The sequence below is a fragment of the Scophthalmus maximus genome, chromosome 9 (assembly GCF_022379125.1).
Source record: "Scophthalmus maximus strain ysfricsl-2021 chromosome 9, ASM2237912v1, whole genome shotgun sequence".
In the NCBI taxonomy this organism is placed as follows: Eukaryota; Metazoa; Chordata; class Actinopteri; order Pleuronectiformes; family Scophthalmidae; genus Scophthalmus; species Scophthalmus maximus.
The window spans coordinates 21,167,058-21,191,163 of record NC_061523.1 but is presented as its reverse complement, the minus strand read 5'-3'; the positions used below and the strand labels follow the sequence as shown (position 1 = coordinate 21,191,163).

At 45.0% G+C, this 24,106-nt stretch overlaps 1 protein-coding gene across 4 annotated transcripts in view; it reads left to right on the top strand.

Moving 5' to 3' along the window:
• fstl5 (follistatin-like 5) overlaps positions 1-24,106 on the top strand; it is a 144,932-nt gene that overhangs the window by 59,847 nt on the left and 60,979 nt on the right. For all 4 annotated transcript variants that reach the window (XM_035650292.2, XM_035650291.2, XM_035650290.2 and 1 more), the window contains 2 exons: positions 16,772-16,968; positions 20,489-20,609. In XM_035650292.2, coding sequence (XP_035506185.2) covers positions 16,772-16,968; positions 20,489-20,609 — 318 coding nt within the window. The remainder of the gene's footprint in view (positions 1-16,771; positions 16,969-20,488; positions 20,610-24,106) is intronic.

The following is a 24,106-nucleotide window of genomic DNA, read 5'->3' as shown; positions in this document are numbered from 1 at the left end:
AACACGACCCCCGTCAGCGGACATTCGATATACACTCACCGGCCACTTTATTAGGTACACCCTGCTAGTAAAAAGGTGGACCCCCTTATGCCTTCAGAACTGCCACGATTCTTCGTGGTGTACTTTCGACGAGGCATCGTCGTCCACACAACTGCCGCGCACTGGATATTTGCTCTTTTTCGGACCATTCTCTGTCAACCCTAGAGATGGTTGTGCGTGAAAATCCCAGTAGATCAACAGTTTCTGATATACGCAGACCAGCCCGTCTGGCACCAACAACCATACCACGTTCAAAGTCACTTGAATCCCCTTTCTTCCCCGTTCTGATGCTCGGTTTGAACTTCAGCAAGTTGTCTCGACCACCTCTACGTGCCTAAATGCATTGAATTGCCGCCATGTGATTGGCTGATTAGCTATTTGTGTTAAGAAGCAATTGAACAGGTGTACCTAACAAAGTGGCCGGTGAGTGTATGTTCGGGGTAAGCTGGAAACCTGATCACATCCGTTGGATGTTTTCTAAAGAGATCTCGGCCAAGTATGGTCCCAGAAAGACATAAGAACAGATCATAAATTAACATCAGCCTCCTCGTGAAAGGTTACGAGCGTCTCAAGAAGTCCGCACATTTACAAAATTGATTTTTTTTTTGTTATACTTTCATCGTGGCCATTTCATTACGTGAGAAATACACACTGTCGTGAAGCGATGTGTAAGAAACTAGATATCGGTGACGTCATCCAATACTTAAATCGGATCCAGTGTCGGGCTTCACAACCAGTCGGTCTTCTTAATTGACCAGAAAGATAAATGCACTGCAAACTGGATGACAACACTTGCGGCACGATTTCCATATTTGGTTGTGTTGAGCATTTGAAGCGCTTGTGTTGTCACTTTGACGAAAGGATTTTTTTGCTTGTGATTTGGAAGCAATGATCTGGATTAAAAGCTGTCCAGTATCCAGTTTTCATATATCTATTTTATGTTTTCACGTTTCGTGAACGTGATTATTTCATCCACGCTTTAAGGGGTTTTCTCCAAATTTGGGACAAAGCGTTTCCCCGGGACTCCTGTTCTCTTGAGGCTGATATGTCAGGAATTTCATTGAGTGTGGCACAAATCTCCACTTGGACCGATGGATGAATGAAGGTCAAAGGTCAAGGACACTGTGACCTCGCAAAACTACAAACCTTTATGACATTCCTGGACAGATTTTCTTTTTTTTGAGAATTTCCACAGGAGTCTTGATTTGATGACGGGTTCAAAGTTTCTGCACAGCAGGAAACGCAACTACCGTCACTTTGAGGCTTGATATTAATTTCCGTTTGACCGAAATATCGGACTTAAATCAACAACCAGCCTGATAAAAAAAATCACACCAAGCTTATGAGCGTCTTTCTTTAACTACATCAACAATATTGGATATTAAGCAGTTATTTGGAAACCGTGTGGTTCGTGTTTTTATTCAGTGAGTCCCTACATTTAATTTGTTTAGTGTGCATTCTGGTAACGACTTCATGTCGTCAGGCATTGCAGCATTATTTGTTCTTTTAATTTCCTGCTTTGCATTCACAACAGTTACAGCAAAATATATTGGCTAATATCATGACGAAGGTTTATTGCGGATTAATGCACGCGGTTTCACCCAAATTATCCCACAGTTTTGAATAAAAATTTGCCCCGGTGCCCCCGATCTCTCCGCGTGTATCTATAAATAAGTACACGTTAGGGCGCTTTATTGGTCTTGGCGACGAAAGGAACCCCTCGGGGATGTTCCCACAAAGACGCGTGATTTATTCTATGCACATTTAAGGATGGTGTGCCTCCCACCTCCTTTTTTAAATATTATTTGAATGTGTTCCTCAGCAACACGGTCTAGACTCCAGAGGCTGGATTTGCACTCTTTATAAGCACAATTAGCGCCGGCTGCTTTTTTACGGAATCGGACAAAAATACATGCGCTGCTGTGCTTGGCCAGATAGTTTGAGAATTTAGTTCATTCATAGGCCCTAATTGTGAACACGTCTCAGAGGAACTGACGCAGGGAAACGACTGCATCTCCCTCTAGGTGCAAATGAAAGGGGAAAAAAAACAACTTGACAAAAAATACAATTCATTCTCTTTTCTTTTACCGCAATATTTGACACATTGGGTGCAAAGGAAAGTCCCTCAACAGCTCCACACATGAACCAGTTCAAAGACTAAAAGGTCCAGATGAAAGAGGGATGTCTGTGTCAGGTAGAGTTATGGATTCAACACTAACATAGATATTGACAAGCAATCGAGCATGCGAGACAGGAGACAAACACGGTGTGGGTGGAGACGACTCTCGTTTCTTTCCTTTTCCTTTTTAATTATTGGAGAGAGAATGTAAAAACTGTCCAGCCACAGTGAATAGCTGTTTGGTTTATTTACTCCCTGAGATGTGTTCAAAGATAATCACAAGGAAAACCATAAATAGTACATGAACTCCTCTGTGTTGATTTGAAGGACAACGCGCTCGGCTTTGATACTGAAACATGAACATGCTCCTTTTGAAAAGAAATGTTTGAATTTGAATTTTTTTTTCCCCTAACCTTCAGCACATTGCGCTGCCAGAGGAAAAAAAAGACATATACTGCAAATTGTTATCATACAGTGCTCCTGCACCTTACACTTGCAGACACAGCGAAACCGATGTATGCTATTTGATATAATTGTATTTATTTTTTCATCATTATGGTTTTCTGTTCAGTGCAATCTGATTTGAGGTTTTTTTCCACCTCAATCTAAGAGAACCGGCGTCTGCGGTCGATGGCTGTTTATTTATAGCTCCGCTTCGAAGCATCCAGTAATCATTTGCATGTTCATTATGTACCTAAAAAACCAATTATTCCATCAAAGGCATCGCGTACAGGACTGGGCCATGGATCCTCAAACAATCAGATGACAAATTAGCCAATTTACACACGCTTGATGTTCCCCCCGCCCCCCCCCCCCCCCCCCCCCCCCCCCCCCCCGCAGTGCTGACGGTGCAGAATAAGTTTAACTGATGTTCACAGCGGGAGTCGGCGGGAAAAAGGAGAGTAGCTACATACCCGAGTTGAAACAAAACGATTTTTCCTCAAGTAGAAAAAAAAAATATGAATTTTAGTTTAGTTAGATAAATGTGGGTTTTTTTTTGTGTCTTCTGAAATGTGCTGTGTCACGATTGCACAGTTCCAAGGTGTATACATTAAGGGCTATGAATTGAAAACGCGTTAAGCTGACGGATCTGTCCCCTTAAAGTTTGCCGTAAGTGTGTAAATTAATATAATCCCTTTTTCAAAAACGCTTCAGAGTTCTGATGAATTGGCCAATCGTGTTCTGTCGCGAGCGTGTTTACACTGAGTGAACGGGCTCCAAAACCATTTCAGGCACGGGGGCTTTCCATTAAAGGAATTGGTTAAAAAGCTCTTTTGCCGCGCAAGCTTTTATTCTGAAAAGTTTTCATTTTGTTGCTCTCTGCCCCCTCCCTCCCTCCCTCCCTCCCTCCCTCCCTCTCTCTCTCTTTCCCTCTATCCTTTGTTCTTCCACCCACCTTCTCCTTCCTGGACATCGAACCTTTTTGAACAATTTGGTGACATAAAAGTGAGCAATCTTTGCCAACATCGCTCGGAGCTGTGTGCGTTTGTGAGCAAATCGCAGATATAGAGAGACGGAGAGAAGAGGAGGGTGGGGGTGGGGGTGGGGGGTGGGGGGGGTTGACTGGGTTGCGGCGTTGTAGGCGGATTTTTTTTATAATATCAAAGCGTTGACTTCGTTCTATGTATAGCACACAGCCCATCCGACCCTGTGACGTGACAAACGTGTTGGATTTTAAGGATGTGCACGGTGTAACAAAGAGAACCCTGCATCTCTGCTGAGCAAGACAAGGCAAAAATATAGAGAAAGAAACCAAAAACATCTTTGGTTAAGAAGAGTTGAAGGTCATTCTATTTGACCAGAGGGAAAAAAAATCCCCTCCAAATAATTAGTGTGCACATTAAGCATTTGTAGATGTGATATTGTATTGTATTTATTATTAGTTGAGTACGTATGAGATGATTAACAGTTAGCTGAATTGAAGCTGGTGAATACATTCTCTGACCTGGATCTTGATTTCCAGTCTAGAGATTTCCTGCACCATCCGCATGCCGCACGTCCTCAAGGTGTCCGGGAATCTCTGACCTTGGAAAACAGCGGCCGACAGAGCGGCAGTTGGCGGAGCCGTCTCAGCTCAAGATCCTCTCGTTTGTCCGGTTCTACAGACTTTTGTTCGTCCCTTGGGTTTCTAAATTGTCATGGAACTTTTTTTCAGGAGCTTTTGACTGCAGCGCATGGTCTTCGAACTGTTGATGTTTGAACCTGCAGTAACGGTTCCATGTTTTGGCCACCGGGGGCGCAGAAACAAGTTATAGAAACCATTTTTGAAATTCAAATTTGAAACTTTTGCTCATTTATGCTTTCAGCAGTTATGGAGCAACTTTATCATGACTTTGAAGTTTCATCTCTGACCATCTGTCAAATATGAGTCCCAATATTCAATCTGCTCTTAGTTTGGTGTTTGGTCTCAGCCAACTTGTTAAAAATATATGAATATAAATAGTATCTTCAGATTCAGATGATGAATCTCCCAGGCTTTCGTCCCTACGAGTGACACCTTTCACATTGACATTATGAAAATTTGCTAGCTCAAAACCTTATGTTATCGGGCATGATGTTCAAATGGTCGAAGGCTCCGGAAGAAGTGGACCATGAGTGGAGTTAATCTCAGGAACTGTTGTTCGAGTGTCTGCCAGGTCTTTCAAATTTAATTAGCAATGAATTAATCTCCAGAACACATTCATTAAGAAAAAAAAAGAATAACATGACCTGAATTAGGCCATATTTTGGTGGTAGCTAAGGTTTATGATTTTAAACCGAAAATATTAATATTAGGACTTTTAAAATCTCTGAATTCTTCTGGATGGCTTGATTAGGTTTCTGTCTCTAACGTGAATGTCAATTCAGTTAAATGTTTACTACATATAGTCCAGTGCACATCAAGGCCCCGCTTTGAATTTAGTGTGGGGGAACCTTCTTTCCCCCCACATGGCTCTATCAGTTTGAATGAGAGTCTTGTCAAAAGCAGAAATGACTGAGCTGGCTGCCAATATGGCAGATTACACCATACATCAGAAAACATTCCGCGTTCCTGACAAAAACATCAGCTAAGAAAAATGCACGTTCCCGGAGTCGGAAGAAAGAGCTCGGCAACCTCAGCTGACCTGGGCCTGCTTGTCCGCCCTCCGCGATGGTCAAGGTGATCACGGTGCACCTCAGCGGAGAATTGAAACGTGCAAGATTAATGAAAATGTATATCTTGAACCTGAAATGATAGATCTTTCCAGGCTGCAGGGGTTGAAGATGCCCAAATTAGCCTCAATTCTTTTTAAGCTTCATGGGCACACTAATGGAATGGATTAGGAAATGAAATGCCGCTTGGTATTTGGCTGGATTTCACTGGCACTGGAATGTTACCAGGCAGCATATGGAGGGGTCATGAAAATCAAAATATGTGTGGTTTGCCGACATAGTGGCCTGTGGAGGTTGAGACAAAACAGCCTCGTTTCCATGCTGGTTTGCGAGACCTGAATGCTTTATGAACCAATCAACGAGGGCTGTAAAATATGCCATATCTAAGGCAGCAGACCTACAGGATTCCGTCTCTTTATGGTCTCCAGCTATGCGGCCAGCGGCTAGATCGATGATAATAGAATCTTTTAACCTAATGGTGACCCCCACTGTGGGAATAAAATCAGGACTCGGGGAGGCATTGTGATAATCAGAATGAGTCTCCCTCATATCAGACCAGGGGATGGCGTGTGTGTGTGTGTGTGTTTGTATGCATTACCATTACATGGAGCTGGATAGATGGCGTGCACCTCTTTGGACCACAACACAGATGTTTATCCATTGCTACATGAACATTTCCCAGCGGCTGACATGCTCTTCAAACCCAAACGACAAATTCCTGTGCACTGACAATGCCGAGGGAAAGAAGCAAACCATTTTGAAGTTGCACTGGGTAACGTGCAAACGTCGTTAGGTTCTAACAGTCAGCAGACCGACCTGCGAGCACCCCATGGCAGGTTAGCAGAGACATTCTTGTCATTCTGATTAGATTATAAACTGTGTTATATTCTGGGCTCATTATCTGCAGATGAAATTTGCTCAGCTGTCACGGAACTGTAGCCGTTCAATCTTTCCATCATTTTTGAGTGACTCGAGCTTGATGCTTCATCCCTGACTTTTGAAACAGCAGTGGATAAACCCGTCTCAACTCAGGGTCCACTTACTCATTTTGCTCCGGAGCTTGCATTTCACATACTTGGTCCTCGTTGGCTGGGGGAGTTTACAGAGTAGCCATGGACCGTGAGTTTCTGGAATCAACCCGAGCTCACTTATCCAAAAAACGGTGCGTGGGTGAACTGTTGCACATTGGTAATTGAAATCCAGTAACCATTAGGAACTAAGAATGAGGACATCAATTGTAGGTAGCCAGTTTATTCTTTTTTTTTTCTCTCCCATGGAAATACAAAGAAACGGCACAGAAGAAAGAGATAAGAGAAGCATCATGTAAAGTCAGGGTGGCTTATCTCAGCAGTTCACATCCCCCGACTCAGGCTGCGTCGCCAACCTAGCTGAACTCTGAGCCGTTCTGAATTTAAACCAGGCACATTGGCTAATAATGATATAATAAAATAGATAGAATATTCTGACTAGACCAGAATTTATCCTCTAATTTCTCTCGCTATGTCCACCGGGCTTGAGTCTGACATTATTAAACCTTTAAAGTTGCAATCTCAACGATTGTCATTTAACCCATTCAGACATCTTTTTGAAAGCGCCCTCCTCAAACCGCAGGGTTAGCTGAAGAACTTTCAATTTCCAGACACATTTGCTGCTCATAGAAACGGAACACGTGGAACCAACCCCCCTGCTGCAGCTTCCCATTATGAGCGCTGGCGAAAAACACAAGTTAAATATTCATCCTGAAGGAGACACGGGAAATGCCACGTGTCCGTCCGTGAGCTTAGCTCTGACCCTTCTTATCAAAATTGCGTCCCCAAAACAATGGCCGTATTCAAAAGGGGTTGTTTTTTTTGACGGCGACGGCGGCAGCGGGTTTGAGGTTGTTGCAGTGAGTGATGGCCTAAAGGAACGGAGCAGCCACAGTGAACCGTTGGATGAAGAGCTGCAGGCGACGGGCTGCACACCTCCAACTTCTCGGCGAGGTCAGCGACCTTTCACTGTGCCCTTCTGTGCGCCGGCTCGTTGCCGCGCGTGGCATTAAAATCAGACAAAACGGTCGCTCGCTGAGTGAAGAAAAGGCCAATCATTTGCCGGGAATTTGTTATTTCGGTGACAATGGTTTGTTTAATTGCCCCCAGAATTGTGTGACCTGGAGTATTGGTGCACCGCAAGCGGTGGATGGTAAAACTGTCGCCAAGTCGCCCGGGACTAAAAATCGACGAGATTCGCCACACGACCGGTGACGTCACATACGCCCCGACTCCTCATCTCGGAGATGTTCCCCTGTTTGCTGTAAAAGCCCCAGTCTGTCAACATAAAGTATGGCCCGACGGCGAATAAACAGAGCTCCCCGGTCTGTTTGCCGTAGGCCAAATATAGACCTGCGGGCGCGTGTTGATTTGGTGCCTTGGTGTGGGTGTGCTCATCCCCTGGGTCACCGTCCTCTATCATGTCGTCAACAAGACTGAGGGAGTGGGCGCTCTGCGAGCAGCTCCTCTGGGATCATATTTGAGAGTTGAACAAGTCCTCCCTCGTATTGCCATCGCCTCCTCCTTGTCTTACTTTCTCTGGATGACTTTTACAACTCTCTCTTTGCGTGCGTGCGGTGGCGTGGAAGCTGGTGGAAAATGAATTGAAACCAATCTGCAGGTAATAATCCAGTCTGTGTATTCTCCCAAGAATTTCCTAAAACAAAAGGACAGCGGGGCTTACGAATACGTAAAGCCCTGAACAACTTTTGAACTGTTTTCCCATCTACAGCCTCGCTCACTTATGCGTGCATGGACATAATTTATTGTTGAGCTCCAGCTTTACAATATTGCAATGTCATGCCGTAAAATTCGGCGCGTGAGACGGGATGAGTCATGTGTTCCCCGTTCGCTGTCATTGAAAGTGATCTGGAGGCAGCGGAGCACACCGCGAATCCATCATGCCCAGCATCTGACAGACGCGGCACAAAAGCCCAGTGAAGAGGGTGTCGTCCGGTTTCATGCTGCCGTTGTGTGTAGTAGCAGATGGCAGGGAGGAGATTCTTTAACAAGGACATTTGAAGGCTCCTGAGGACCCCTGGAGGCTTCCGTTAGAGAAAGGTGGGTGGGTTGGCTTCTGTCGATTGGGGTGAGGTTCGAGAAAAGTCTTGCAGTTGATAATGATCCCCTTCAAAGAGAGAGAGAGGGAGAGAGAGAGGAGGGGCGAGGGAGAGATAATACATCAAGGATTAAGACGCGAGAAGGAGCAGAAGGCCCGACGAAAGATGGGAGGCGGAGAATTACACCTGCATCTGGGGAGGGAACGCTGGTGACAGGAACTGAATGAAGGGAGGGAAATCTGTCCTGGGCGCTTTGCTCGCGCCCAGAAAGTTATCATGTAGTTCCCAAAGAAACCGTCGTCAGAAAAGCAGTTTTCTGTCCCGTGCCGCGGAAAATGTCCCGGAAATTTGGTCTGGAGTATTGCCGGTCACGTGTCACGAAGGCAACCGGGCGGGTTCGCACTTACAGGAGCATTTCCGTAGCATCCTGTGTCGTCTGGGTAGAGCATGCAGGAAGCAGGATTGTTGCTGTTCCAACACGCCCACTCACTCGCTGTGATTGTTTACAGAGATCACTCTTTTAGCACTTTTGCTTTTAGCAATGAAAAATGGTCCATAAATGAAATTTATTATTATTATTATTATTATTATTATGGCCCTGCGATAGGCTGGCGACGGCCCAGGGTGTACCCCGCCTCCCGCCCAATACCAGCTGGGATTGCCCCCCGCGACCCTAAAGTGGTAGACGATGGATGGATTATTATTATCTTTATGAGGGGGCTGGCAGGAAAAGTTCCGTAAGATGTCCAGGCGCACCCGTGTCATGTGAGAGTGTGTCCTGCCCCCTGCATGCTCTACCCAGGCGGCGCAGGATTGTTCGGGACATTTGCTTTTTCACGCACGGCCCCTGGAAAATTCCGGGAGAATGTGCGGACATCAGACGTCCAGTGTCTGAAAGCCGCTCTGGAGACTGTCGTCAAGAACAAATTAACCAATATACACCATCTAGTTTCATATAGATGCACAGATCTTGCTTCCTTCCCCACTCCGGAACATTAGCAGGGGTGCTTTCTCGGCCTAGGGTTCTCCTGTGAGGTTCTTTGCATTTGTATCATCAATGTGTGTGTGTGTGTGTGTGTGTGTGTGTGTGTGTGTGTGTGTGTGTGTGTGTGTGTGTGTGTGTGTGTGTGTGTGTGTGTGTGTGTGTGTGGAGTCCGCAGCCCTACTGCCCACGTATACATTTCAGATTCAGTCAGGCGCCGCGGCAGTGGCACCTCCAGTTGCTCTTTGCGATTGCAATCAGTGACCCCTGATTTGGGTAACCCAGTTGTCACGCTGAGCTGTCTCGATGTATCGTGAGCCGCCGCCGGTACCCACTCACCTGGAGACGGAGATGGAAAAAAAGCTGGAAGAGGTGGCGGGGGGCACGCTCGGACGGGGGGGGGGGGATGACGGCGGAAGATGGGATATTTTCGGCGGAGCGGAGTCCAGCTATTTCACTTGAGCCACTTTTCCCCCCCTTTGTATAAATAAAACAGTGGTGCTTTTAAAGGGGCAGGTGGAGGAGGCGGGGGTTTGGCCGCCGGTTCACTCACTGTTTTGGCCTCAGTGACCTGCGGACAGGGTGGAGATTGCTTGCCTTTTGTTCTTCTTCTATGTATTCCAGAAACGTGGTGAATTGTGTGTTTTCAGCTCTGGACAGTGGAAAAACATGAGCATGGGTTGTGCATGTTGACGGGCATTTTTTGGATTAGCTTTTGATCTGAAGTGCCGGCTGGATTTAAAGTGATAGTTTTATGCAGGAATTTTTTTTTCTTCCCGTGTCGATTGGCACCATCAGCGGCCGGAGATTCACGGTACAAGGTCGTTTTCTCCTGCAGTGCCGGAGTAATAACTGCGCTGTTCAAATTCGTTCTCTTGAGATGCTGAATCTCACATCAGCTTCTGAAAAAGAAGCCCGGCATAACAACAAACACAAACATCGCTGTTAGCCGCCACACTTCATCCGGCCTGCTCGTCACCATCGCAGAGTGTCCCGGCGTTGTCCCCGCGGATGGGTGCTATCGTACCCAGGGGAGCGTCACTATGTTCCGCTTCTCCTTGCAGAGTTTTGCTCTGAGGCTTTTGGAGAAAAAAGAAAAGAAAGAAAGAAGCTGCAGTGCACACGGATGTGATGAATATGAAGACCCAGCTCATGAAACACACACCGCACATTTTTTCACATTCGCAGATGATTCCTCTCCACGAGTCCATCCCGCCTCAAATCACATTCACATTTACGTATTTAACTTTCATTTTGTAAAATAACGTTTTTCAACTTTGCTCTTTCGTATTATGACGGGGACATTACATAAACTTTATGCATGCCGCCGTCTATGTCAAACAAGTAGCAAATGCACACGCACGCACAATTCTATACACCTCGATGCGAATATTGGTGATGAATAAGGGCAAGAGTTGAATTCCTATGGTCTATATTTCAGCAGGTAGGGACTTGGTGACTACATTGCTGCCTGCGACTTGCACCAACGTCAGCCACATCATGCCGTTCACGGAGAATGCTGCACTGCTGGGGTGATTCATTGACTGTTCGGCAGTGTTTGCCATCGGGAACTTGAACTGAGGAAAAGCACCGTGGCTCTTTTGAATATGACAACTTTTCCGATGGACAGTAGTGGCTCCTTCTTCACACTACAATTATTCTCAAAAAGAATATGTTCGGTCTGTGTCCGCTGCAAAAGAACCCTGGCTCTTCCAGTTGTACTTCAGTGTGATGTCCATCTCTCTGGCTCTATGATCATGGCTGCAGGGCTTTAATTAACTGAAGGGGGGGGGGGGACTAAATGACTGTATAGATCAGTACAGACAGCTGTACAGACGCTCTCGCCCTCATCGCATTAAACATTTATTTTCTCCGCAGGTTTGAGTTTGGTGAAATTGCGTTTCCCTTCATTTACATCAACATCATTTAACAGTTGCCGCAGATTCCTTCGTCAGTATTCAGTTTCCCGCCCCGGTGACAGAACCTTGAATAAACCAGCCGGGTGACTTGACGCCAGGAGCACAATCTAATCTCAGACCTCACCAACAGCTTTGTCTACACTAACCTTGTGAAGGGAAATAAAAAAAACCAAAAAAAATCGAATAGCATTTCAGCAGATGTCTATATAGAGTAGGTTTTTTTCTGCCCTAAAGAAAAATAGACCTTGCACAACAGGTCACATGAAGTGATCGAAATGTGAGCAGTTATGTTGCAGGTGTAAACACGTTTATTGATGCAAACTCACGAGCAGTTGAGTCAATCACTGCTTCTACCAGAAACCAATTACAGTGCTGCCGGTTCGTACGTCTCCTCCCACCCGTCCATTGTGATGTACAGAAACATCACACCTTTTGGACAGAGTGAATTTTTTAAACGTCAAGGAAAATACCATATCGTTACAGCTTCACTCGCACCGGTGGTATGTCAGTACATCAGAGCGCTCATGGTAGAACGTTTTTCAAAATGAGCTGGGAGATGATATATTGATATATGATATTTTTTTTGTCCCACGCACTTTCTTGTTTTGCTTGTCAAATCCCTAGCACTCATATTACCCACAATGCAACCCGATCCCGCAGATGCGGGTGGGGTATCTGCTCTCCGTGACCAATGCAGAGCTCTGGAGGTCTGGTGGAGCTCACCGCTCCACACCGACCGACGCCGTCAACACGCTATTTAAAAGACATTTCTTTATCAGAAGAGGGATTTTTCTTTCATCGAGAGCCTTTTAACAGCTCCTTCAATATGCTCCCGCCGTTTATTTTCACCACGACAGGCTGAGAAAAGCCGGATTCTACCAGGCTGAAGTGCAGCACTGATTCAAAAGTGACGGGGCGAGCCGCTTTAAGCCTTTGTGATCGGAGACGAACCAGTGTCGTGGCCGCGGAGCAGTCCCACAGCGAACAGTGAGGCAAGGCCGCGCGGGGTCTGTGTCCTCCGCGTTCCACTACCGAGCAGTGATTAAAACAAATTTAACACCGCCGTGAAGATACCATCGCATTTTGACTAAAAGCCCCGTCGACAGATTTACAGCCGCTGTGAGAAGATACTTTTCTTTTCTTTTTTTCTTTTAATAAAATCTCACAAAATAGTCGTAAAGTGATGATGATGATGACATATTGAGTGTAAAAGCTCCTGCGAGTGAACGGGAAGAAGAAAAAAAAACGTTCACTCCAACCAATTTGGTTTCTATCCGCCGCTTGTTACTGAACCTTTTGGCTCCGGAAAATGTCATGTTTCAACCACGAATAATGTTTTTGGTGGGGGCGATCATTTTACTAAAGCGATCTAGTGGGAGTCTTCCAGTTGATGGTTCTATTACCAACTCTGTCAGCTCTCTCCTTGAACGGTGTTTACTCAGCTTGTAATTGGACGCTGTAGACAAGGACTGCGTTGTCATTAGTATCAGTGTTATTAATGTGCAGACTGGAGATAAAAATTCAGATTACACCAGGGGGGGGAAAGGAAGATTAGGTATGCTTGGCAAATGTGGTAATAAAGATGTAGTGAGTCAGAGCACAAGATGGAGACTGACTGTCCACGGTTGGATGGAAACTCCTCTTTCATACCGTGGGTGGGGGGCAAAACACAGTCAAACATAACATTCATCTTTAGTCATTTGGCTCGAGGTTGCAACTGCCTTCAGATAAGAAAAAGTCTCCGGCTTTATTTGGAGCAGCTTGTATGAAGGTCAGAGTGTCCGTCGGATTGGATGCGCGGTAAAATGAACAGGAGGACTCTTGCATCTACAGTAAAGTCCCCCCAACTCTTGGAGAAAAACCGCGTGCACTTTTCTGCCAACTGTGCAAAATCCCCACGATGCATTAAGGCGTTCTGACGTGGAAGTCGACTTGGAAGAAAAAAAAGCAGCTTTCATTTGAAACAAGACACAATACAAGCATTGGATGTGTTCGATGTATTAAAAATGCACTACAGTACTTCTTGTACTTAGATAACTACACTTGTATCCACGCTTGTTTTTTTGTTTTTTTTACTAAGACACGTTTAACATGGATTTGGAAGTACACCTTAATCAAGAATAAAAACATAATAAATCCCATATGAATTATGGCATGTGCCCAATTACACATTATTCTAGCCCAGGTATGCATTGATCCACAGTAAACTCTCATAACTGCGCGCATACTGCTCGTAAAACTTTGAGAAGGGTGTCTACAAGCAGCTAGCATGATCTTTGTGAGGACCTGATGTGAAAGATTCAGGATTGTACGCAAGTGCTGATACTGGTCGTTAATGGTAATTGAAGGTCAGTATTGAATGGGGCTTCTCTCCTGCCCGACGGTGCTGTCAGCTAAAGTGCCAATGTCTGGGTTCACGAGGTCTCGCAGCCGACTTTTGCGAGCAATGTGGAAATTGGGACGGCGGACATTAACGAGGGCGAGAGCCGCCGTCATTATGTCCATTTTCATAATCGTTCTGTATTTCCATTATAGTCTAGTCATTCTGAGATGAGCTGTGTGGAGGGCGTTTTCCCAGGACATTCTCCTGACATGAAGTTCAAATTTGGGCTGATGTGTGCAGATGATGGTTTGTGCAGTTATAGATATTTATCAAGCATAGCGGATGAGAGCACTTAATTTGTTTTTGCCAGCTGAGTTATATAACCAACAAGTTCTGTAGAGTAAATAACAGTCTCTGATTGAAACCAGTTTGGACGGCTGAGGTACCTGCAATAAGGATTTCTGGAATACTTGAACATGCAACAGATTTCTGAGGAGCTGAACTGGACTGTTTTGACTCAGGCATGTCGTATTTGAAATTGAGAAATTGAATTTAATTAAAGTAGCAATTGTCTAATTGATGCTGACGCCGTCCTGTGCAGACATGTGCTGTTTGGATACTAGTTAGGGGGTGTGGAGACTCTTTGTAAGTTTGTGCACAAATGTGTCTGCGCGTGTGTGTGTGTGTGTGTGTGTCTGTGTGTGCGTGTCGGTGTGCATGCATGTGGCAGAGCATGTTCCTTTGACGTCAGTGACCTTCATATCCCCCGAGGCATGCCAGCAGCCATTTATCTTTTATTCATTCTGCCATTTGTGACCATGGCAGCTTCTCTGGCACTGACGCTCGTCAAAACAGCCCGAACACTGGATGCCGCTCAGCCGGCAAATAATTAAACATGCCGGTTGCAATCCCGAGAATTCACAAGCCACTCTCACTTGAAGGGGAAAAAAAGTGTAATTCGGAAGATCCGTCGGTTGGTTTGTTGTGTGCAGTGGCTGGTGGAATAAGGCTTAGCGGTTGTCGTTCACACGCTGCTGGCCGCAGGAGGCTTCAGACCGAGCGTGCACCTCCAACATCTGTCAGCAAGTCAGTTCGTCTCTCGCTGACAGGTGTAGCTGCACAAAACCAACTGAAAGCGTTGTTCCAGGCTCCCTTGCTCGTGTGAGATTCTCTCCACCCGGCGATGCAAGCTCTCAATTATTCCGTCTTGCAAGTTGCTAATAGAAAAACAAAGCACAGCGAGAGGTGATGTTCTATTGCGGGGTGACGTTATCACAAGCTGGAAACGACGGAGAGCTTTTAAAAACGCAGCATATGCCTCGCTGAAAGGCATTCTGGGACGGTGCCAGACAGGAAAACATCCCTTCATCTCTCTACACTAATTCTTTATCTGTATCTGAAAAAACACGAAATCCCTCCGAATATAAGTGGTTCCTCAAGTGCCTTGCGTATTCATACCGTTTAAAACTATTCTGCACATTTCAATGCCGGGAATAAAGTTTCTTCTCCTTGCTGCTTTACGAGGCCTCGGAGAATTCAAATGGAAATTAACCTGATTTCGGAGGGAGCCACGGCAGAGTGTTAGGAGAACTTCTTCACGACTCTTGTACCCAAATCATGGGTCAGGGGTCAGGGTTAGGATGTCCGTAGATCCTATCGTGACTAAATGCATGGGAGTGTAACATGCGACAGATTTCTAAGGAGCGGAACTGGACTGTTTCAACTCAGCCATGTTGTCTTGGAATTGAAAAATTAAGTCATAGTAGCAATAAGGGATGTCCCGGGCCGAAATTCCATATCGGTATCGGGGAAACATTGGCCAAAATGACTAGATCGGAATATAAATAGTTCCTCAAATGCCTCGTGTGTTCTTTACCGTTTAAAACAATTCCGCACATTTCAATGCCGGGAATAAAGTTTCCACTCCTTGCGACTTGACGAGGCCTCGCAGAATGAGATGGAAATGAAAAATGACTTCGGAGGGAGCCCATTGATTTGCCACGGCAGAGTGTTAGCAGAACTTCTCCACGACTCTTATACCCAAATCGTGGGTGAGGGGGTCGGGATCGCGCCGAGCATCTCATTTAAACGCCCGCTGATTGCCCGAGTGGTTTCGCCGAAAGGAAGAGCTGTGGAGAAACTTGCAAGAGAAAGAAAAGTGAGATGCAACGGTTCTGGTAATGACATGGTTTTCTGTGGGGTCGCTCATCGACTCTCAGCCGGGCGCCACGCAGCTCCTACTAAGAGCAGGTCTCATTACCGCGCTCACGCAATCATTCTCATCCCCAACAAAGTTCATTCGTCTCCTCGCAGCAGCTACCCCCGCCCCCCCCCGCCCAAGTTAGGCGATCACGCTGTACGGCGCGTAGCGGAGATGTCACCTTCCTTCCCCCGGGGGATTCAGAAAGCGCCTCTGTGCACAACAAAGTTTTTGGCTGGGCCGCATGGCATCAGCTAATACGACTGTTGTTGGAGCGACGAAAGAACACTTCCAGATCTCAGGATGAGGATTCGATGTGACGCGTGTCAACCTGCAGTTTCTAGTCATTATTTTCTCTCTGCCTCGACTCTCTCCCCCCCCCCCCGCCGGATCTTTCATGGAGTTGGCTTCTTTGATCCGGGGGCCTTTGATGGCGGATTGTAAAGACAACACCGTCCCGCTTTCCATTGCTGTCAGGGTTAGCGCTTGACACCTGTGTGATGAATTAGTTCGTTGGCTTCTTTGTGGTTTCATTCCGACGGGACTGCTGCCGTCTTGGTTGGAGGCGGCGGGAAAAAGCCGCACGACTGTCACTGTTTGCGCGCCGCTTGGGGAACAGTAATCCTGTTATTATTGTCGAGTCCTGTTATTGTGATGCAGACAATCACGGGCCGGGCTCCGATTTGTTTGTTTTTTTCGCGGAATAGAAAACGGCGGCTTATTGTGAATTAATATGAGTCTTCAGAGGGATTCTATTTTTTTCGCAGGTGCTAATTGGCCGAGATTTTGGTCCGGTTCTCCGCACCTGGGAATCATTTATGTATTTAAGAAATATCTATTCTAGACCTCCTCTCAACATTCAAATTATATTTTCTTTCATCCAAACAAAGCAAAAGCACATTTTCCTTGCAGCTCCTAAAGGAGCGATGATTCATTCTTCATCTTTGCCTTTTCTTATCCCCCCTCCAGATGATAACTGCAGACTGAGCGACTACCGTCGGCTGAAAACCAAGACCCTGGATCTGCATGACAAGCGGTACACGGGGGCCCGCGTGCACGGCGCCCACAAGGACAACATGGCCGCCAGGCGGCAACTGGTCGACATGATGTTCAAGCGCTTCGATGCGGATAACAGCGGCCGGATCGATTCCGGCGAGCTCTCCCAGGTAAGGAGGTGGAACCGAATGAGACGTTTCACCACCACTTATGTTGCTTAAAAGAAAAACTCCAAAGGAGACAAATGAGCAAAACGCCCCGTGCTCTCGGGTGCTTGGCCGCTTTGATGACTGCCATAATTGCGTCCATTTTCCTTGCCGTACCCTTCCCTCTGGTCGCCGCTGTGCGTGGCTCCAGGTGAATCCTTTGAAAAGCAACGTGTGGGGTTGAAGGAGTCGCGTGCTCATGGGAGGCTGCAGCCTCGGTTGGGGACGGTTGGTAGAAAGAGCTTCTTCTTTTTTGCGGCTGCCACGAGGAAGGAAGATAGTCTGTGCATAACAACAAAGCCTTCGGATACCTGAGGACCGATTTAATATAAAAGAGCATCTGAATTATTGAAAGTGTAAGCAACCTGCAGCGTTTTTTCCAGAAGCGCGATGCCAGTTTGCTGTTCCGAGGTCAGTTTCCTGCTGATTCGATAGGATACGCTGTCCGTGCAGGGGGGGCACCTTGGTTAGTGTTGTGAGTACACTTTACACCCCAACGGAGGTGGTCTCATTAGATTAATATGAATAAATCTTTCTATGCAGTGCCTCAGAAAAATTGTGATTTTTTGGGGGGGGGGCATATTTTCATATTATTTACATATTATTTACATGTTTTTGCGTTGCAGCGCGTCAGCGTTAAAAAAAAGTGACGCTTAGCGAGTGAAATGCATTGTCAACACACCGTGTTGCGCTGTGTTTCGTGGAATAATATTGAGTGCGAATTTGAATATGCCCCCCGTCAACCTATTGGATATTACTCCGGACAGATTTTTCAGACGTCTTGGTCGTTGCGTTTATTCTATTCTAGGCCCAAAGCGGCACCACTCCACGTTTTCCCTTCGGCAAGTCGGCAATAATTAACGTCCGAGATGGAGAAACTCTTTTCAGCGAGTTTTGCCTCGAGGGGCTGCGTTTAGTCCCACTCCCCTTTTATATCCTTGACACATTTGGGGAAAGTTGGTTCAATTGCATGTCGGAAAACCTTGTGACCTTCAGGAAACATGAAGTGTTTGGTTTATCTGCTCTTTGCTGCTCTTGGAACATGGTGGTGCAACATTGTCGGCTCCACGGAAGAGTCCCAATGTAATGAAAAGTAAACGATTCTTAGTCGTAGGTGACTTTATCATATACATATATATATTCCATTTCTGCCAATAGATTCCCTAACCCAGTATTAAATACCTCAGAAAATACAATCTCATTTTATTCTCCAAAGAAGTGACCTTTAAGTATCGGTTCCACTTAGATTCCATTGGACGACCTGAATGTTTTTCAAGCTTCATTTGCTTCAGGTATAATTTTTCTTTTTGTCTTATTGACAAAAGATGAAAGTGGAAGAAGACAACAGATCTGTGCACCCCCCCCAAAATAAAATTGGTGTGACCAAGCTTTCAAAAGTGCACTGCACAAGCAAATCGCACTCTTATCAGCAGGATGAAAGTACAAAAACCAATGGCGGCGACGCTCGTGCCCCAAAGCGCCCTTTATAATTGGAGCGTTCTCTGATCTCATTTGGAATTCTAGGATGAAAAATCCCTCATCGTGGCTCATACTTGACTTGCTAGAGTGAGCACGCGACGGGAGCAGTTGTCACTGACCTTTTAGTCTTGGGGGGCCCTTTTGAAATGGCAAATCAGAACTTTGTTTCTTTTTTTCACCTGTCTGCATTGCTCATATTTATCATTTTACTTCAGAGAGAATGCTTAAAGTCAGACCATTGACAAAAAATGTTATTAAAAATTGGTAGAGATGTTATCAGGGGCACAGATCTCTTCTTTAGCTGCCATGTACTAAAATGTATCGATAATAAAGAGGGTACAGATACAGATTTTTTTTCTGTTCCAAGCCAAAACTTCTGTGGAAAATGTCCAATCTTTGTCCGATTTTCAAACTTTCAAACTTATTTTCAAATATCCTTGGAACTAGAGAAAGGTACATTTTGAGATGTAGCATTCATGGTTGTAGCTTTAGAAAATACTTCTTTTTGTCCCCTCACATACGACTCTGTCTGTTATGCGGTCCCAGACAAAACTTGACAAAGGTTCAGTTTAAAAGTGATGAAAATAAGTTTGAGAACAGGTGACCTCTGTTCATACATGCGGCGTGTGGACGGACAAAAGAAAAAAAGTGTACTTTGTGTAAATCTTGTGAAATCCCGAGGGACAGTGTGAAAGCTCTCTCCGCGGGAGCTTCTGCACCACAGTCGACCCTTCAGCTGTTAAAGCAACAAAGCCTGTGACTCTCAACAGCAAGGTCAAACCCAAAGGACCAGAGGGTCGAGAGCATTTTTCAAGTTTCAATGCCTTTTTTTTTTGTTTAGTTTTTTGCTGTGGAATCTGCATTGTACTTTGTTTTATTCATATTTACGTCTGCAAGCTCAGCTACTTACACGGATCAACAACAAAAAAAGGGATCAAATGATGAGATATGAAAGAGACCTGCAGCTCTTCTGTCTCTCGCAGTGTTTTACGGGACTGACTAAAGATGTGCCGTCGCAGGTGACTCCAAAATTTTTGGGAAGGGAAGTGCTTTGGTGTGATGGACGAGGTGCGCTGTGTAAAGCCGTCCCCTGCGATCAGCGTTTTTGACAGCTGATCCAGAATGATGGATGTTTCACTGCCAGGTGCCAGGCAGAGGGCGTTGAACGGGATCATGCTTAAGCGCGGCGATGACTGGACGAGGATTAAACCCGCACAGTGTTGGAGGAGCTCCAGTTCAGAGGAAATGATTGTACTCTTCTGTTCTTTCATTCTCTCAAACGAACGTGAATGTTTGGAAAAAGCAGTTTCCCTCAGGGTTCAATACACTGTAAAACATGAGAGTATATCTGGGACAGATATTTAAATTTTTTTAACTTACACGCACTTAATTTGATACTGGATGATTGGTTCCTATAATCCTTGGATGCCATAACAATTGGCCAATGTCATAAGTTTTGTTTATTTTTTAAAAATCACCACAAAAGAAATTATATCAGGCTACTTTGACATTAACCATATTGTATATAATGTTTACAAAAACAATCTCAAAACCACAATATCAAGACCCCTGTCACAGATGCAATTAAGCTGCAGATAATGGTTGACCAATATAGCAACCAGATATGCAAACAAATCATCTAAATATGGAGAATGCAATTATACGTCATATAATATGTTTCTATATTGAATCAATCTTTTTTCCAGATGTGTTATAGAGTCTTTAAGTTTAGGCAACAAAGCCTTTAGTTCAAGTTTGGAGAAGATCATGATGGCGTTGGTTACATGTGAACAAACAAAAGACACTAAACATTGAATTTCTTAAACCAGTCCGAGATCTTATGACTCGCTTAATTGATCCTGTATTTGTTACTATAAGATGTTTTCCTGCAATATTGGATATTTTGGTCAACGAAACAATTGAAATATGCTGTCAGCAGGATGTTCAAAAACTCAACCATACTGTCCGACAACTCTGACCAAACACCATTGTGTTCCCGTCGAAGGTCATCAAGCAGGAGGGTCTGTCCAAGGACGTTTCCGAGTGCACACTGTTTGACCTGCTGAAGTACAACGACGTCAACGACGACGAGCACCTGACCAAAGACGAGTTCTACACAGCCTTCGGTGAGTACGACGATTTTGTTTTTGCAAAAACACTTAATGCTGCCCTTGAGAAGGTTACATGATATATTTTCCTGCCCACATTTTCCATTTACGTCATCTGACAAAAACAAAAACAATCTAATGGGAAACAGCCTCATTTCTCTCCCCCATCGTGTCTCAGTCAATACTTCTTTTCTCCTCGAGCGTTTTTTACTATCATGTCTTGAAGTTAATATCGAGTCATCAAGACAAAGGTGTCTGCATCATCTTTCACCAATTAGTCATGATTCACTTGCACTGTACTGTAACGATCACGATCAGCCCGCAACAGAAAAGGAAACTTGAAACCATGGAAACAACGGCGAACTCTTCTAATGGACACATCACTTATTCATACGTTAATTCAGAACCTTACATCTCGTCTCAAAATGTATGAAGGCTGTCTAATTAAATTTTGATTGTTTTTTCTTTTTGTAAATCCGGGGTGCGACCAACTTCGTTCTTAACATCTGAACTGTCTGTCCGTCGCATCTCCTTGGAAGCGCGGGCCATGTTTCAAAGTTACGACGGTGATAAACTTGGTGAAGCGGTTGATACCTTGCCAAAGGTTTACTCACTTTGAACTCCACATTGTTGCCAACTGCATTGTCGGTCTTCAGATGTGTGTTCCGCCGGGAAAGATGGATGAAGGATTTAAAGCTGGAGCTGGTGCGGAAAGGAAGCAGGTCACAAAAACCCAATGAATCAGTACGACTACTGCCTCCCTGCTCATTCCCTCCCCCTTTCTTATTATGAAACATAATGATGACAGGTGCTCTGCCATATCTGAGACACGCCAACAAATGTGCATCAGTCCCCCCCCACCCTTGTCTCCTCCTCATGATCTCTTTCATGGTTCTCCGCTGTCTGACATTCTCAGTCGGCTCAATAGCCTCTGACAGAATATCCTCTGACATTTGGCTGGCAGGACACATTTAGCATTGGGAGAGAATTCATAATCAGCGTTCCATCTCTTCAGCTCTTTGTATTCAAAGCTTCTTTTATTTTTCCGAGGACAGACAACAGTTTAGGAGGGGGAGGAAAAAACAACCCCCCACAAAAAGTCCCGGGAAGTGGCTAAGTGAAAAAGTCTCATCTGGTCTCGCTTGTCTCCACGTCACATCACGTGAGTGTGTGGGAGCGAAACGCCTCCCGGCGAGTCATGGAGAGAGAGGGACCTCCGCCGCTCCGGCGTCTCAAGGAGAGCGCGGCGTCTCCTTGAAGAGTCGAGTTAACTCCCAGCCATCTCCTCTTCAGTTTTTCAGATCCTCCTGCTTAACCGCTCGCAAAGAAATGGAATATTTTATGCCAGTAAATCTCTCCTTCTGTGGCTGAATTCCTTTTCAACCTATTTTCATTCTTCACTTTTTACCGCTTCTTTTCCATTCTGTGTCCTTACGTGTCACTGAATGTTTTGTTTTTTTTCATCAAAATCATGTTATTATGTAAAATGCATTGCCGCATAAGCCAATTCATTAAAGCTCTTGATGGGGAATTGTCAGGTGAAGTACTTAAAAAATGAAGTGCTTCTTAATCCTCAAGTCGTTTTTTTGTGTCCTTGTCAACAACTCTGCTTGACACAAGTCTTTCATGCACTGTACTGGAGCACTTGAAGTCATTTCACATCCGTTCACCTAACACTGAATTTAGATGATGATAGTTATTTTTAAACATACGCGGAGGTCATTGTAGCTCTCAGCGCTTATCTTCTTCATTTTTATTCACGATGAACCTATCGCGCTAAATACATTGGTGCTTTAGAGACAGGCCCCGTGAGGCAGCTGAGAAAAGAGGCAGATAACAAGGTCAAAAAATTCTTCCTTCTCTAAAGAGTACCGCCTGTACTGAACATTACAATTCACCGGATGTAAAGTAGAGCTACACGGACCGAGGGAGTTGACACCATCATGGTGAAAAGGAGCACGTGCATTAAAATCTCGGAGAGCCTTTTTTTAAATACACATGTTCATTGGCGGTGTGGTCCAAAGAAAGATTTTTACCAGATGGTTAAGACTCATTAGAAAATGTATGAAGTCTGCATTGAGCTGCCGACTTACATGTCGACTGTCAGGGGATACAGTTTAACAGTTGTTACACATTATGTACTGTTCTTCACTGTGGTCTGCTGGGGGAGCAGCCTCGGAGCCAGCGACACAAACAGGTTGAACAAACTGATCAAGAAAGCTGGCTCCGTAATAGGCTGCAAGGTGGACGCGTTTGAAGCTGCGGTGGAGAGGAGGACTATGAACAAACCGTTATCCATCATGGATAACCCGGACCATCCTCTCCACCTCACACTGGACAGAGAGCGGAGCTCCTTCTCCAATAGGCTGATTCAGCTTCGCTGTCACAAGGACCGTTACAGGAAATCATTCCTGCCACAAGCCATAGAACTCTATAACACCTCACCTCTGGCTGACAGATAGACCTTGTTCCACTGTCAGTACTTCATGTAAATTCTGTGAACTTAATTTATATATATATATATTTATTTTTTTGGGGCAATTCGTATATTTTTAATGTATTGTGTAAATATTGTATATATTTTTTAGTGTGTGCTGTGTGAAACGTGCTGCTGCTACACCAGAATTTCCCAGCTTGGGATGAATAAAGTACTCATCTATCTACCTATCTATCTATTCAGCGTCTAGCTCAGCAAGATAGATGACCGTGGAATTTAATCTAGAGACCTTGTACCTGAGCAGAAACCCACCTTAACCCAGTAGACATAAATATTAATTTTCAATCAGGAGACTGTGGGACCGAAGGGACCGAGAGCATCCAGACCAGAGCCCATGATGGTGATGATCTATCGTGTGACTCGATCAATTAACAAGCAGTCGTGGTGGAAAAGAAAGAACAGAAATACGATTAAGTTAATTACAGTAAGTAAGTACAGTCATAGTAGTGTCCACCTCCTGCACAAACAGTAAAACATGATTTAGCTGTAAACTGAGCGATAGACAAAACACAATGTTCTAACCGATTCAGAGTGAAATACCTCCCCCTGAAAAAAACATTTGATATCAATAATCCTGCGGGCTATGGATTTTCCTCAGGTAAGTATGGATTCATTTCCCTCTTAAGAACAAAGCTCCAGGTAGCTGCCAAGTTCATTCCTCAGGTTTCCCTCTTCACCTGCGGTAATCGTCGAACGCCACGTAATCAGCGCTGCTACTGTGTACGCTCGGGGTCCAATCACGTCCACTATGGTATTGGACATATTGACAAACAGACCTGAGGCTGGTGGCAGTAAAATTAAACCCAACCTAATGAGACTGAGTTGAAAATTTGACCAGGTCTGACTGGACCTGCGGAGATCCCTAATTTTAAAACACCACGTGAAAAAATCAACCACCATATCACAGTCCTGCTTTATGTACCTTGCCATGACTCCTACAGTCCGCTCACATCTACTATAAGATTTACATTGGGAAATAAAGGGCAATTGGATGTGCACTGTGTTTTATGATGTTATT